General features: G+C 45.8%; 1 protein-coding gene across 1 annotated transcript in view; it reads left to right on the top strand.

The window, feature by feature from the left end:
• LOC138515493 (uncharacterized protein C4orf17 homolog) overlaps window positions 1-17118 on the top strand; it is a 698631-nt gene that overhangs the window by 105082 nt on the left and 576431 nt on the right. Inside the window, exon 2 of the mRNA XM_069630308.1 lies at window positions 2674-2851. Within this exon, the coding sequence (XP_069486409.1) occupies window positions 2722-2851 (130 nt within the window). The 5' untranslated portion in view covers window positions 2674-2721. The remainder of the gene's footprint in view (window positions 1-2673; window positions 2852-17118) is intronic.

Here is a 17118-nt window from a genome sequence, read left to right as displayed (position 1 = left end):
GCTTGCACGCCGCTGCCAACTTTACTCAACTCTTATCACTCAATCCTTTAAACTTTCTTTTATCAAACCTATGCAGACACAGAGCATTGCGGTCATTTTCTTAAATTCCATTTATTTAACTCAGGTCGTTTGCATTTCTGAACAGCATGTATGGCTTTATGTTCCCTTCTATATTCAGAAACTATCTTTTGGGTTTTACACCTGTACTTTTAAGACACACGCACAGAGCAAAGCAAACTGTGTGATAAAGCGACTAGCTTGTTGTTTTTTGTTTCACTTCTATATGTAATTAGTTGTGCATGTCTTCAAATAATATGAATTGCCACAAAAAAAACAAGCACATTTTTTGGCATTCATCAAAATGATGTAGAATGGTTAAAAAAGAAACAGCACCAGCTGGGTGTGTGAAAACAAGCTGGAATAGTTAGAGTAAATCACACTTCAATTCATAGACTGTAATAAGTTAGTTCTCGGTCTCTGGATAGCACATTTGAGATCCAAATTCATAATCACAAAATTTAAAATTGGATTAATAATGATTTAATACATCTTGGTTAAAACACATACAAAACATATTTTTAGTAATTAAAATGCAATCAATGATATAACAAAACATATGATAGAATTAATCACCACCAATGTGTAACAAATCTCAAAGACACTGCTGTCTGCCTACTATAGAAACGTACATAACATTTTGTAATTATGAATTTGGATGTCATAGGTGCCATCCAGAGCAAGAACTATGACTTACTACAGTCTATGGATTGAAGTTTGACTAAGTTTAACTATTCCAGCTTGTTTTCAAACACCCTTGCTTTTCTTCTTTAAAATTACTGTTGCCCATTGTGTGAAGACTCCATTGGGTATTACCTACAGTGCCCCCTTTTTTCAGATGGTGTACTTTGACCAACCCCACCCATTCGCCCTGCACAGGGCAGGGTCCAGTCCTGTGCTATCAGTATATGAGATTTCAGGAGATTGCAGATTTGGCGATTGTTGGCTCCAGACCCACCGCATTGGTGCGGTGAAATGTTGGCCCGAGTTCGGCATACCATTCTGGGGTGTACTGGCGACAGTGACATTTTACTAATCCCACTCATTCACCCTATACATGGGCAGAGCGGGGTCCGGCCCTATAGTATCAGTATAGGCGATTCCGGGAGATTGCTGATTTGGCGATTTTTCAAAAATAGGCAGTTAGGACGCAATATAACATACACAAGGCTCTAGCAGACCCTCACATCTATGTCAGCTACAGACCCAGGGGGAGGGGGGTTATGGCTAGTTATACATATAGTAGACCAACTCAAAACACAGTGATTCAAATTATTTTTAGTATCATCATGTATCTTCTAAAGTCAGTTCTGTGTAGTCCTAATAAGACTGTATTAAGGGTGCCCTGGTATACTTGTATTTTAACAGGTTAGACTAGAGTTTGCTGAAAAAAGGCATATATAGAATCCATAGGTTAATCTTTTAGTCAAAATAGCAAGCTTAGCGTTGCATAACATATGACACGTAATGCATGAGCCATGAATAAACATATGTTGTAAAATGTCAGACACGAAGATTGGTAGGCAGGAGCCTTGAGGCGAGTGAGGTGGTTGGCCAGTGTGACAGCAGGTGGTGTGATTGCGGTGAAGTGAAACCCCAGCACATTACACAAACACATCACTCTTCAGGGTGACAGAGGGCTTTCACTCTTCACTTTTGCAAGTAAACTACAAGCATGAGATTACACTGAACAGGGATTCTTTGCAAACGCGAAGACTGACAGATACATTGCTTAAGGGAGAGGCTGCCAGGCACTTTCTCCTTAAAACGATTCCGTTGCACCGTGCACAAACTCGGGAAGGTCCCCACATAGTTCCTGATTTGGGTGCGTTGAGTTTGCGGTTTAGAGCTATTCCCCCTTGGACAAGCTTGGTTTATTGACGGCCGTGAAAGACTTAGGCACTTGTGTATGTCACTTAAGGGAGAACATATTCACAGGCCTGCACTGGAGGACACTATCTGCCATGTAGTATTGCCCTGCATAAACAACTTTGAAAACACATTCACTCTTCTTGTTTGTAAAGTAAACAGCTGCTATATTCTAAAACGAGTAGATGCTGAGGCAGGTTGGAAAATGGGCACCTGTAGTTGGCCTTGATATAGAAGGTACAGTCACATCCTGGCAATCATGTCACTAGTCCAGGGCTAGCCAACTTGTGCATCCCAGATATTTTGGCCTTCAACTCCCTTCACCTCCCCACCCCCCCACGGTTTACGCTTGCTGGGGCAGGTGGGAATTGTAGGCCACAACATCTGGAGGGTGCCAGGTTGTCTACCCATCCCTAGTCTGATGCACGCATATTCCCTATAATACATTTCTTTACAAGTAGAGCATTCTCATTGCAGGAGGAATACTGACGTTCCCATCCATATTGCTGTTTTGCATTTATCTAGCGTCCACCAGTATTTGCAAGTAGTGTGTGGTGCCTCCCATTGGTCTCAGCTTGCCAGAAGCGAGCTGAAGGACTGCTGACCTGAAAATGCTGGTTGGGACGGGCTTTCTTTCGATTGGCATATTAGCATTGAACAGGTTGCATCCCCTTCAACGGAGGGGACTTTGAGAGTCTGTTGACCAACCTTTTTTGAGATATCCTTGGTTGTTTTTTGCCGTTGCAGGATTTCCCAAGCTAAGTTGCGCTCAACCTATAAGACCAGCGATTCAAGATGAGTATCAGCTGCATATCAGGCGCAAGAAAGGGAGCCGGGATGCAATATAAGCCTGCCCTGCAGCCGCCACTTTACTACGCACAACCCAGGCACATCCCGCATTCAAAGGTTGTCCGCCATATTAATGGTAAGTGGTCTGTGCAACCAGGGTGCTTCCTTTCAATTAGACTGTGAAATGATTTTGTCAAGGGTTAGGAAACCAGCGTTACTTTGCTTGTTTTATACCTCTGATGTTGCTATCATAACATTGAGAAAGCATGGCCTCGCTTTCAGAAGTTTTTGCAATCTCTCTGGCCAATTGTGTGGGTGATGCAGGGCAGTATGGGGTAAAGTGGTGTGATCTCAAGGCAACAGAGGAGCAATGGACCACACAGCGTTGTCAGTGACCACGTGGTTTTCAAAAAACTGGTTGTACCGTGCTAGCATTGGCACACCCCACTGGTTTGCCGTTAATTAATGCATTTATTAGCCCAAGTACCACCAACCAGCATAGTTAAAGCTCTGAATGTGCCAACACATGCACCAGATAGCATCAAAACAACGAAAACATAATGGAGTAAAGTCATAAATAACAATCAATATAAATGATAGACAGATGTGCAGTATTAAATCAAACACATTAAATTGAGGGGTGTACAAATGATGGTTTTTCAACTTTGTCCCAAATCTGTAAAAGGATGTATCTTCTTTCAAAGCTCAAGAAACCCTCTACCTTTGTAGATACATCACGTGTCCTAACTAACCAACTCACATGGGGGTTGCAAGGACGGACCATCCTCGGAGATGTTCTCGAGTATACCTCACTCCCATCATACTATCTCCAACTAGACAATTTGACCCTACTCATGCAAAGCATGACCCAATGGTGTGGTGCGCAACCAACAGAAAACCTAACCACTAATGACCCGCAACACCGCCCCACACTCCACAAGGCATGCTCTCACATACCTGAAAACCTTATCTCCCCATGGAAAACTCACTACACTGATATGAAGCAGCACGTGTCTGTACACAAGATCATATTGACAATATTAGAATCATCAAACAACTACTAAAATGACACGTTTGGAGGCTTTAAGACATACAAATCAGGACACCACCCGGGAGACCTATACACCTTACAGACCTTCCTGGAGCAAACCCCCATGTATACATCTACCCTTTGAACCACAACACCACTTCGGGATCTCCACTCAAAGCTATTAGTAGATAAACCACCAGCTCCACATACAAGAGTGCTGATAAAGATCGCAAGCCAAACCCCCAGTAAAACTTCTACTATCACTAGATCAGATCACATACAACACTACCACAAACACTGCATAAAGCATGCAGGTCCAACTTTTTTTACACCTACCTGTACACTTTAACCAACACACCAAACCCACACATAATGAGAAGTTGGCCCAGCACATTTTATAGACACCAAACGGGCACTAAGACTACTGCACTAAAGGGCATCATTGACTCTGGGCAGTTGCCTCTCCCCAGCAAGAGATCATTGTAATTTTCAGACTTGCCTTCACTCAACCCTCAATCACTCACTCACCTAACCCAAAACACACAAGCAAGAAGTCCAATAAACTCTGCAAAGATAATTCCTCCCTCACATCCTCAGATCCCAGCCCCACCCCAACCCCCGAAACACAGGCATAGAAGACGCCCACCTGCCTGCTTCCACAAGTGTGTTGAGAAGGTGTTGCATGAGATAGCACTCCCAGGAGCGTGTGCCACAGTGCAATTCAATGAGATTGCATGTTCCAAATATGTCAAGACCGAACCTTTGTGGGGGAACCAAGTGTTGCTCCAGCCTCCAGGAAGTATCAGCACTTAGTTTGGAATGTGCGCTGCATAGCAACCATCCTGCATATTTATTTTGTGGTTATTAGCTCTGCACCACATTTTGCTAGGGGTCATCTGGCAGATGGCTATTTCTGGACACCATCGATCCCAAGTCACAACATGGTTGCGGGAATGAGGTTCCTTGTCTGCAAACAAACAGTTGTTTTCAAACCTTTAATGGATCTCATTGCCGTTCACTGGAAATACTGATAAGCCCAAATTGGGTAATGTGATGCATGATTTAGGGAATGCTGTGAATGGCAATGTGAACGAGCAATAGAAAAAATGCAGTTTGCAAAACGACTTTGCATTTTGGACAACTTTTACAAAAGGTCTTTTTCAATTGAGTGGCAGCATGGAAGGAATTGAGAGAGCTGCTGTTGTAGCAGTAGGTTGGTGCCATATTGGATCTCAGAGGCCATTTTTATTTTGAGATAGAGTGATCAGTGGCTGCTGGATGACTCAGTGTAGGAAAGGGAAAGGAGATGGCAGATATGACGTTCATCCTTAGTACATGCCTTTAATAATCTGATGACGGCGATGCTCAGATATGGGATCATAACAGTATCTCATTGGTACCAGACATAAATGGGCTTAACTTAAAAATATGAAAAATATGATGTTTTCCCCCATCGCTTTTCCCATTCCAAAGTGTCAAAACAGTGGATCAGAACCTAAGGTACGTGTACCTCATCACTTGGGATAAATAGACCAATTACAAAAAAAGAAAAGAGGTTGTGACTGAAGGGATACATTAAACCAATGTTTCATATATTTTAACAAATCAATGAAACAAGCTATCATAGGTAAGTCACATGCTCCTCACATAATCAAAGAATATATCCACATATACGAAATGTATAGTCTAAAAATTGGAGCACATCACCATAAGGGGGATGCCCAAGTGGAGAGGTTTAATTGAACCCTCTTGGCAATGCTGGACACCCTGAGGCCAGAGGAGAAGAACAAATACAGTCAACATGTGGCCACCGTAACTCATGCATACAACTGTACAAAGAACAATGCTGTCAGGTTTACACCATATTTCTTGATGTTTGGAAGGGACACCCGGCTGCCTGTAGACCTGTGTTTTGGAGTGTCCGGAGACAGAACACGCACCAAGAACTACACCAACGATGACAGCTGGATCCACCTTGTGGAAGGAGTTGTCTTTAGCAGGTGTCAGAGCTATCTTGCAGGCTGCAAGTCAGCAGGAACCAGAGAGAGCCATGAGTGTGGATTGCTTGGGATCCTCAATGGAGGCGGTACCCGCCATCTACTGCAATATCACAAGTCTGAAGGTATTTGAGCTATGCGTCTGACCTGAGATGAAATCTGTATGTCACGGCTAGTGGATCCTGGCATCGCTCTGTTCCTGAAAGCCTAGACCACGGGAGCAGATTTGTGAAGAGACATCCTTAATAACCCAGCGAAAGCTGTGATTCTGAAGGACTTGAAGATGCTCGTGCAGAAGAGTGTAATCCTGTACAAGGAAAGCAAAGTTGGAGACCGTCTACTATGTTGTCTGGTTTTGCCACAGAGATTCCACTGAGTTGTCCCCCCTTGGCTGAATCACACCCTGACACCGCCCTTTCCATGCTCCACTCTGCTATATTTGATACTCTCGATGTTCTTGCCCCTGTCATGAGGATCCGCATGAAGCCCAAAGACAAGTGCAACTCTTGGTACCACTCAGCCCTCGTCACCCTCAAACGCAAGTGCAGGGTGGCTGAGTGGAAATGGCGTGCTTCTGGTACATCTTCTGACAAACTGGCCTGTCGCCTGCTCTAAAGGCAATACCGGCGCTCTGTCCACGCCAAGAACAGAGTCCACATCCCAGCCTGCGTCTCTGTGGCATCTAACAGCTCAGCTGAACTCTTTAATATCTGCAAAGAGCGGGTCAATGCTGCTGCAGTCTCTACATCTCCTGTCCCCTCCCAGGCCCTCTGCACGGCCCTGGCTTCTCATTTCATCTCTAAAACTCTTTTTTCCCCCTTCTCCCTCTACTCCCTGCTCTTCCCCTGGCCCTTTCTCAGCCACCTCTCCTCCGTCCTTCTCTGCCTTTCCCCTGTTCTCCCCAGATGAGGTTTCTAGACAAGTCCGCTCTATGAAAGTCTCGTCAAAACAGGTTCACCCCTGTTCCTCCAAAACCATCAAGGACCACATTGACACACTGGCTCCTGCTCTGGCTGACTTCTGCCACCACTCCTTCACCTCCCGGGTCTTCCCTTCCCCCCTGAAGCACTCCCTTGTGCACCCTCTTCTTAAGAAACCCTCTGCCGACCGTTCCTGCCCGGCTAACTATCGCCCTATCTCCATCACTCCTTTCCTGGGCAAACTCCTGGAAAAGCTGGCCATCTCCCAGCTTAATCTTCACACTGATTCTGTTGGTTGTCTCCATGTCTATCAGTCTGGCGTCAGAGCTGCCAGAAGCACGCAAACTGCTCTCGTGAACATCCATGAAGACCTGCTCTCCAACCTTGATTCCAACACCCCCTGTGTCCTCATCTTACTGGATCTCTCTTTTGCCTTGACACGATCAACCAGGCCATTCTGCTCAACCATCTCTATGACAACCTGGGTATCAATGATCAGGCCCTGGCTTGGCTGACTTCTTTCCTCTCTGATCCACCCTCCCAGGTCCAACTTGGGTTCTTCCTCTCCTCTGTCTCTAGCTCTACCTGTGGTGTTCCCCGGGTGTCTAATCTCTCTCCTTGGCTGTTCAACCAATACCTGGCACTTCTTGTCCATCGCATTGCCACTCTCTGCCCCAGTAAGACCGAGATTCTCCTCATCGGCACACCTGCTCCCTCCTGTCCTGTCACTCTCTGGCCGGCCTCTCTTGGACCTCTTCCTGCTCCCACCTGTGAGGCTAAAAACCACAGGGTCATGTTCGTCTCCCCACTTTCCTTCTCTCCTCACATCATTGACGTCTCTAAGAAGTCACACTACCAGCTGCACCTCTTCAGAGGTATTCTTCCTTTCCTCTCCTTCCCCCAGAAGCTCACTGTCTCTAGAGCTCTGGATCTCTCTAGGCTGGATTACTGCAACAGCCTCTTTGTAAATCTGCCTGCCTCTACTCTCTGCCCTCTGCAACTCATCCACAACAGGACTGCGAGACTTGTCCTCGGCCTCAAGCCCAGGGATCGTATCTCTCCAGGACTGAAATCTCTGCACTGTCTCCCAGTGGTGGCGAGGATTAAGTTCAAAACCCTGTGCATTGTCCACAAGGCCTTCTGGGGCCTGGGGCCTCAATACCTTCAACTCTCTCTTCCTAAATATCTTTCTTCTCGAGCTCTTTGCTCATCCACCTCCCTCAGGGTCAGCCGCTTTTCCAAGCAACGGGTGGGTGGTAGATCTCTTTCTTCTGCTGGAGCCTCCCTCTGGAAAAGCCTCCATATCTCACTGAAACTTGAGGAGAACCATCTCTGGTTTGGGAAGCACATCAAGACCTTCCTCTTTGCTTCTGATTTCTCTCCTCCTCTCCCCTGCTGTTCTCCTGGCTGAAACTGCACTCGTTAACTGGCTACCCTCTGACCTCGGGCTCAGGTCCCCTCCCTGCCAGTTGCACACCTGCACTGCCCCCCTGACAACCCTTGCACTCTGGGACTGTTTCTGCATCCCTACAGCCCCCTACCAACACTTTACACCTGATGTCTGCACTTACCCTTGCACTTGCCACCAGCTGGCCGCACTTTTTATTTAAGGTCTTTATTTATTTTGATGTTATCCTATGTACTGCACTGCCTCCTCCCCCTAGCCCTGTGCACTTTCCCTTCCCCCTCCCCTGCACTTGCACAATCTCAATGTCACCTGGCCTAGTAAGATTGTTGCCTCTGTTTCCCCTCCCTTGCCTCGTCGCGCCTTGAAACACTTGTGTATAGGTGCATTATAAATGCCATATCATATCATATTGTACACACTCCGCAACCAGCATGGACATCTTGGCAGTGACAGAACTTTCAAGTTGGTCCACTCAAGGATTTTCTGGCCCAGACTAGCAGTAGATGTAAAGTATTAATGCCAGAACTGCACCAAGTGTGTCACCAGAAAGACAGCGGCTCGTCATGGAGCCTATCATCATCAACTGCAGAGTTTCAGGCCCATGCACTTTGGCTGCATCGACTTTCTCAGGCTGGAGATGGACAGGCCAGGAGGACAGAACGGTTCCATGTCATTTCATCGCATGAGGTTTTTTCGCAGGTTTTTTACCACGATTTTTTTTTCTCGAAAAACCCATCGAATAATTTTTTTTGCGGGGGGGGGGGGTCTCCCCCCCCCCCAAGTCCCCCATTTTGTAAAAAAATGTATGGGTTTTTTCGCCAAAAAAATTGCGGTAAAAATCCCAGTGAAAAAACATCCTGCAACGAAAGGACATCGTACCGATAGAACATCTGGGTGGTGACAGGCAGACCACTTCACATGGTAGGTGCAGGCATTTGCCACCAAAGATCAGGGTGCCACCACTGTTGCCCGTGTGTTGAGGGAGAGAGAGAGAGAGGAAGAGAAGAGAGAGAGAGAGTGAGAGAGAGAGAGAGAGAGAGAGAGTGAGAAAAAGAGAGAGAGAGACAAATAGAGAGAGAGAGAGAGATAGACAGAGAGAGAGAGAGATAGAGAGAGAGAGAGTGGGAGAGAGAGAGAGAGAGAGAGAGCAGAAAAGTCTTTGCAACAACTCTGCCCAGGTTGTCTTGGAAGTAAGGTTTAATATATAGTTTGTAATACTGTGCGCTGTATGGACTCTGTATATATATTTTTAAAACGTTTCTTTATTTATATCTAAAAGAACTCTTTTCATATTTCCGGTTTTTAATTTTAGATACGCATACGCAGCTGCAAGGTATAAAAAAGGATTTTTTTAAAGTCTTTTAATTTGCATTTTGTAACAACACAACCATACAGTCAAACAGTCTCCAAAACATAATAATGTCCACAGCTAGCAGATACCTACAATAACAAACACTTAGAACTCCACCCATAGAATCCCTACGTGCCCTCACCCCCACAACCCTGCAAAGAAAAACTGTGCCTGCCTAGGCACTGCCTCATGCTAAACATCATCTCTTGTATTAATCTTCATGCCTGTGTCCACTGCCATTCCCTCCTGCCACTCTGCTTCCGCCACCAATGTCTCATGGCGGTTTGTCATCTTGTGAGAAGAACATCTTTTGTACCAGCGCATTCCGGACCCCAATGTCTTCACTGCTTTTTTTAGCCCCACTTCTTAAGGCCCCATACCATACTGTAGTTTCTGCTATGCACCACTTCCTCAAATCCCCCCAGCAATTATCTATATGCGGTCCACTGCTGGACTTCCAGGCCATGGAAATCCACAATTTTGCGAGCATGCAAGCCAAATCTATCATTGTAATAGCTGGTCGGGCCTCGCTCGATCTCGGAAACAACCCCAGTAAACAGACTGCAGCTTCCCATGTGAATCGTGTTATACCTCCATTGTCACCTTCGTTTTCACCTTCGCCTAGATCCTAATCATCCTGCACCCACAATTATATGCATTATGTCTGTCCCATTCGATGTGCATCTCAGGCACCCCTCATCCAGTGCACCCAGAAATTGGGCTATCCTATGTGGCGTTAAGTATGGTGCGAGAGCTTGATCCTGGCATTTTGAGATGGTGTCTGGGTGTACAATAGTGTGTTAGCCAACTCCAGATCTATGAAGCCCCTACCCAAATTTTCCTCCCACTCTCTGAGTCCCTGCCAGAGACATTGACAGCAGCCCCGGTACAGTCTTGAGACCCCATGTCCTCCCTTGGGCACATTATATAGCAGCTGCACAGTGCTAATTTCCTTCAGCACCGCCGGGAAGCTCACCCATTTGGCCCTAGCATCTCTCTGAATCCTTATGTATGTTAATGCTGTCTTTCGTGCACACCAGTATTGCTCACCACCTGGTGAAACTCCTGAAGCTTTTAGTCCGTAAACAGACAGTATATCACCATCCCTCTGTCCTCACACTGCGTTCTACTGACTTAGATGTCCTCTTCATTCTCCCCATGTATTGTTGCTATGGGGACATTGGAGGAGTACAGCTCTCCCAAACACAGAAGCTTCCTGGTGCATGCCCAGACACCTCTCCCCAACCATAACATCTGTGACATATACTTTAGTCTCCTACCATTAAGCCACAGCCCTGCCTTCATCAAGTACAGCCTACTCACCATTTTCAATAACTTGGCTTCTTGTATATACTCCTCTGAGAGCCATTATGCCACCCATTGCAGCGGTCCTGCCAAGAAGTACAGCTCCATATTCAGGAGTTTGACTCCTACTTCCAAATAATCCTTACACAGCGTGTCTAAGACCACCCTATGCCTACCGGACTCCAGAGGAACCCACTCAACGCATAATTTAGTTCCCTGAAGAAAGTCAGTGGAATTTCAAATGGCACATTGTGAAAATAATATGATAGATGGGGTAGTGCCACCATCTTGACCAGCACCATCCTCCCAATCACTGACAGCAGCAATTTCCTGTACAATTCTATTGATTTTACTATCCCGCTGTATGCTTAGAATGTGATGTGATAATGCATGGAGCTGGTGTTGTGATAAACCTCCACTCCCAGGTATCTGAATGTATTGGGCACCCAACGATTCGGCAGGCTCGATCTGCCCTGCCCAACCTATTCCACCAGCAGGAAGATGCACAACTTAACTCTACAGACTGTGATCCCTGATAATGCTGCAAAATTGACTAGTACCTCGAAAAAAAGCTTTAGGTTATCTTCAGGGTTCCTGACATAGAACAGTATGTCATCTGCATACAACAAGACTACATGGTTAACCCTGTCTACCATCAGCCCAGCATCCCCAAATTCTGCTTGGAAGAACACTGCAATGGTTCCAATGATCAGGCTCCACTGTTCCGAGACGTGCCTACCTGTCCACACTCTAGCTGTGGTTGCCTGGTATAGTAGCTTATCCCACCTGATGAATCCTGCCCCTACCCGAAGCGATCCAATCCATTTGACCAACCCAATTTGACTGAATCAAAGGCCTTGATAGTGTTTAGCGATATCACCACACACCTCTCCCCCCAGTTTCTCATCCTATCAATCACTGCATGCAATCTCTGCATGTTTATAGAGATGTTTCTTCCTGGCCCATATCCGGTCTGGTCTGGTCTGGGTGTATTAATTGCCCTATTACCTTCTTTAGCCTACCCGCCAGCACACCCACTAGAATCTTACAATCTTGGTGTAACATTGACAGCAGCTAGCATGACTCCCAATTCCAAGGCGGGTTGCTCAATTTCAATATCAGTGCAATCACTGACTCCCTCATACTCCTGGCCAGCTCCCTTCAGTAATACGCCCCCTCAGAAATGTCCAGCAACCTCTGAGTCAATTCACTTTGAAAGGTTTTGCAAAACTCTGCGGGCAGGCCATCGCCTCCGGGAGTCTTACCCGATGGTAGTTCCTGTATCACCATTCCCAGTTCTTCCACAGTGAGCAGCGGCCCAGCGCTTCCGCCTGCACTAGTGACAGTTGTGGCAATGATATCTCTGATAATGTCTCCTCCACCTCCCCCATGTTTTACCTCTCTGCCATACTGTACAGATCTTTGTAGAATTTAACGAATATGTTGTTAATCTCTCTCTGTGATTTCCATAGTTCTCTGCACTCATCCCCTAACCTACTGATCACGGCCCTGGCTTCTTCTCTTCAACGTAACCAAACCAGCATCCTGCCTGGTTTTTCACCCTGCCCATGTAGCCTGGCAATATAACTCACATAATCTTATTTACCCAGGGTGTCCCAATGTTCCAGACATTCCTTATGCAACCTTAGGAGATCCCCTTCCACACCCTTTGTCTCTATGTGCTTTCTAGCCATTTGATCTTTGCCTCCAGTACTGACAGATCCCACAGTAACTCCCTCTTGACCGCTCCCGTCTTAGATATTGCTGCCCCCCTCCCACAGGACTCCCTTTCTGTCTACTGTGCCCTCATTAACCTCAAACTGTTCCTCTATCTTTTCTTTCATATATCCTCAAAAGGGGTCATCTTGAAGTGCCCCTGCCCTCAATCTCCACATTGGTATCGGCGGAAGATCAACATGCACTGCCCAACTAGCCAACAGGGTGCAGTGATCCGACAAAGTCCTTCCCTCAATGAATTCACCTATGTGCTCCATCCCCGTGAGAAGGTAATCTAGTCTACTATATAGCCAAGGGGTGGCTCGAGTAGTGTGAGTATTCCCTCGCCATCCCATGCATCCACCTCCAGATTTCAACCATGTCCAGATACTCCAGCAGCTTCCCTAATATTCTAGCTGGTGGCGTAGGGTTGACATACCTACCATCCAACCTATCCAGATGCTTGTCAAGCGTACAGTTGAAGTCTCCTCACCAAATACACATCATGTCTCTGAACGGGGTCAGCCTGATTTACAGGGATCTAAAGAGGGTGGTATCATCATGGTGGGGGCATATGTATTCATAAATAATACATGCCGCTCTATTATATACATATCCATGCACAAGGACCATTCTCCCCGTTTCGTCGGTCTTATTCTCTGTCATCCTTAATGGTACCTTGGGAGAAACCAATATTAACATCCCCCTAGCGAAATTCAAATAGGTCGCCCTATATCCATGTCCCCCCCCATCTTCTCAAAATGTTAGCCTGCTTATCTAGCGTTAGATGCGTTTCTTGCAGCATGGCAATTCCTACCCCCTTCCTATGCAGACAAGTGAGCACTCTGGTCCGCCTACAATTAAATTATGTGATGTAACAATCCAAACCGCATTTCCCACATAATGGCAATTCATTGAAACATTTTGAGATGACCAGCAGAACTTTATTCATCGGCCCCGGTCATCTCATCTAAGTTCTCATCAGAAGCGCTCCCTACCACGACACTACCAGAGCCTTGAACCACGGATGTACTTCTATACAAATGTTGCATATTAAGAACTATTCAAACTTCTTCCGGGCGAAATGTGCTAAGGGGCAATTTGAAACCACTGTTGTTCTCTTGACTCCATCTAAAAATATTTTGAAAATAATTTTGACTTATTAAATGGTTATGCTCGCCATGCCTATCGGTGGGAACCATGGCTTCTAATCCCTGACCTTTGAAAAATAACAAATGTTGTTTTGCTTCTTACCATACCTGCCATCTGGGAATGTGGGTCCTGCGATGTATTACCAGCCACTGCTTCTACGTTTCAGATTAATAAAAAGCTAATACCCACTGGCTGCAAAGGCATGCTACAAGGCCTATTTACCACATTTTAGCCTACCTATAGGTTTGGTTATACTTTACCGGTGCCCCTACATTTCTATTATATGTAAATTACTTTTATTTTGTGTTTGACTCAGATAACAATTAAAAGGAGCTCCCTCCCCTTTTACAGTGCTAATCTCGCAATTGATATGTGCGCACCTTTCACTGCACAGAACTTGCATTACTATTACATTATTCCACCTTTTATTGATCTATCAATAACTAACTCTTTTTGTGCCTCCCATTCCCTTTCTGCTAATTTATCTTTGTGAATCCACATTTTTCATTTCTCCCCCGATCTCCTCCCAAACAACTAGAGTTTTCCCCACCCATGTGCCATCCTTTAGGCATGAGATCCAAAATTGTTGATAATTCTCTAAGACTGTTGGTTGTGTAAAGACCCCCCCCATCAGGATCCCCTTCTTCATTTTCCCCAATTATTTTATTACCACCCTTCTTTTCGGTATCCTTTTTATCAACACTTTAGGGTAACATCAACTGTCCTTTTTTCTTACTAGAATATAATCTAATAATGTTCCTAATGATGCAGAAAGTGACGCGAATGAGAAGCAACGTGGGGACTGTCACTCAAAACAGTCCAGAAATGCAGGTGGGTACCCATGGGAAAATGCTGTCCAACCAACCACTTGATTGTACTCCATTAACTTCGCTGGTCATCTTTTCATGGAGTGTCTGTATCTCTCTTATGGCTGCTTTCAATGTTCCATTTGAAGCCTCTCCACTGGGTATCATTTTGCGACAACTGCTCCCAAGCTTAGCACAGACCCCGCCCCGATATCCATGTTGGACATCGATGTCCAACACATATCTGTTTTGGAGGGCCACCAAGCATAGCACCCTCATCTCCTCTTTAGTTGCATTCAAACCTTTTGCTGTTGAGTTTGCCAACTGTAGCAGCTCGTATCTTGTGAGGTGCAACCATTTTGCATTAGTGGCGCCTGGACACCTAGCAACACAAGTGAGGTAAAAATCGTTGCATCGTAGAGAATAATCTGCACTCATAAGGGATAGCGGCCAGGTTATTTGTACTTTTCTCTGAAAAATAATTGTTTTCCTGCTTCTTGCTCCTTATTGATTTTTGATACCCCTACTGCTGTGCCATTTTTACCTGCAATGCAATCTTCAAGGTAGTGCTATTTTAAGGTACCACCAGTGCAGGACTGTGCAAGGTGACAAGGGCATGAACACCACTGTAGTCAGGCAGAAGCTGGACATAAGCTTTCGATCCTCAGGCCCATCATATGTCCATCACCATGGCAGTCCCCTGCGTTAGCACTGCATTCTGCATGTTGCATCCAGTGTCAGTGCCCAGGTTGACAGACCCACTCGATCGGAAATACAAAGAGAATCGTGTAAAGCTCTTTATGTCAACTGGTTGATGCTTTTCATGTAACCAAGGTAAAGCATGTACATATTTTCCCCAGATTTCCCCGCAACTGTTATTCACCATGGCAGCCACAATTTGTTCAAATCCTATCAATCCTTCCGCATGACATTGCATTATTGCCCCTTCTATTGGCCCCCATACCACACTGCTCCTCTACACTCATCAATGGCTTTGTATGACATCAGTGTATGCTTTGCCCTTCCTCACTTGTTTATCATATTCTCTTGTGGTTGCTTATTTGTAATTCCCCATGTTTAGGGCCCTAAGTGACATATTTCACTACCTTGTACCGGGTTTCCTTATTCTCAAGCATTTTTGTTATTTTCACGAAATTGTCATCATAGACGTTTTCCCCTTCACCCACCCACTGAACAGTTCCCGTTTTTCTATGTAATAAACTTCTAGCTCTGCAGAGTGACAGGTGCATTAGGCATCCTGCTTCCTCATAGGACACAGCTTGAGGTAGAAAAGATTTGGGTGTTCCTATGACATGTGAATTGAGAGAGCAGACATAGCAGGTGCCATTTGCCCTCTCTCTCCCTACATGCAACTTCTCATCGTACCAAACATTTACAGTTGATGAATCAGTCTTTCCGACAGTGTCATGATGAAAACCTTCCTCGGTCCTTGAACTTTTTTTTACCTATTTATTTTTTCATTCAATTGACCTCCACTTTTTTCTCTTAAAAACAAGTATATCAGAAGCATTAATCCGATACTAAAACATGTTAATATCATCACACTCCAAAACACTGAAAATTCTGTTTCTTCATTAAAACATTTAAAAAAAAAAAACATTTTCATCATTTTCATTTGCCGGTTTTTGATATAGTCTGAAAGCAGAGACAAAGTTTAAAGGAATCTTCCATATACTTCCCATCATGTTGTGCTTGGGGAGACGGAGCTCTTGTCTTTGTGCATGTCAGTGATGTGGACCCATCTTCGCCACCATTCTATCTTCACTGCTGTGGGTGTCGAATACATCATGATATGTGGGCCTGTGAATCGCTCCTCCTTCCATTTACGTATGTGATGCTTGACAAATATCTTCTCTCCAGGTAAAAAGGTGCTGCTTGTGGGAATTTACCTGATTGTCCACTTCCAGTTTTTGGCCTCATCTGCAAGTATTTCTAACTAAGGGATTTTCAGGGTAATTCACAGAAAATTGCACAAAAGTGGCGCACGCGATTGGTGCACAGCATGCCCGTGCGAATGTCTGCGCCAGCCGCGTGCGCTAAAATCGATTTCCACGCGCAGCGTATTCATGGATTTTCGCATCCAAAACCAGCCGTGGCGCAGCGTGGCGCAGCGACCCTGCAGCAGCGCCAGTTACGCCCCCAAGAATGCCCTCGCGCAAGGAAAAGCCCTCAAAATCCCCAAATAATCGCAAAGGGCTGCGCTAACCCTGGACCAGTTCACAGGGCTGGCAAACAGCAAACGCCAAGCGGGGACCGTGTATTTCAGTGGTTCGCGGGAAGTTCCACACGCGATTGTCCTGTGTACATGTGCATCAGGGGTGCGCGGGAAGTATCACACGCAAATTCAGCTGGGTACGTGTATTTCAGGGGTGCGCGGGAAGTTCCACACGCGATTGGCCCCGTGCGAGCAGGGTACGTGTATTCCAGGGGTGACTGGGAAGTTCCACACGCGATTCCATCAGGGTACGTGTATTTCAGAGGTGTGCGGGAAGTTCCACACGCGATTGACCCCGTGCGAGCAGGGTACGTGTATTCCAGGGGTGCGCGGGAAGTTCCACACGTGATTTCAGCAGGGTACGTGTATTGCAGAGGTGCGGGGGAAGTTCCACACGCGATTTCAGCAGGGTACGTGTATTTCAGGGGTTCTGGGGAGTACTACACGTGAATTGGCCGTGTGGGTCCTCCCAGGTGTTTGTT

Source organism: Ambystoma mexicanum, chromosome 6q (assembly GCF_040938575.1).
Source record: "Ambystoma mexicanum isolate Mex_15411 chromosome 6q, UKY_AmexF1_1, whole genome shotgun sequence".
NCBI classification, from domain to species: domain Eukaryota; kingdom Metazoa; phylum Chordata; class Amphibia; order Caudata; family Ambystomatidae; genus Ambystoma; species Ambystoma mexicanum.
This window is presented reverse-complemented; position numbering and strand designations above follow the sequence as displayed.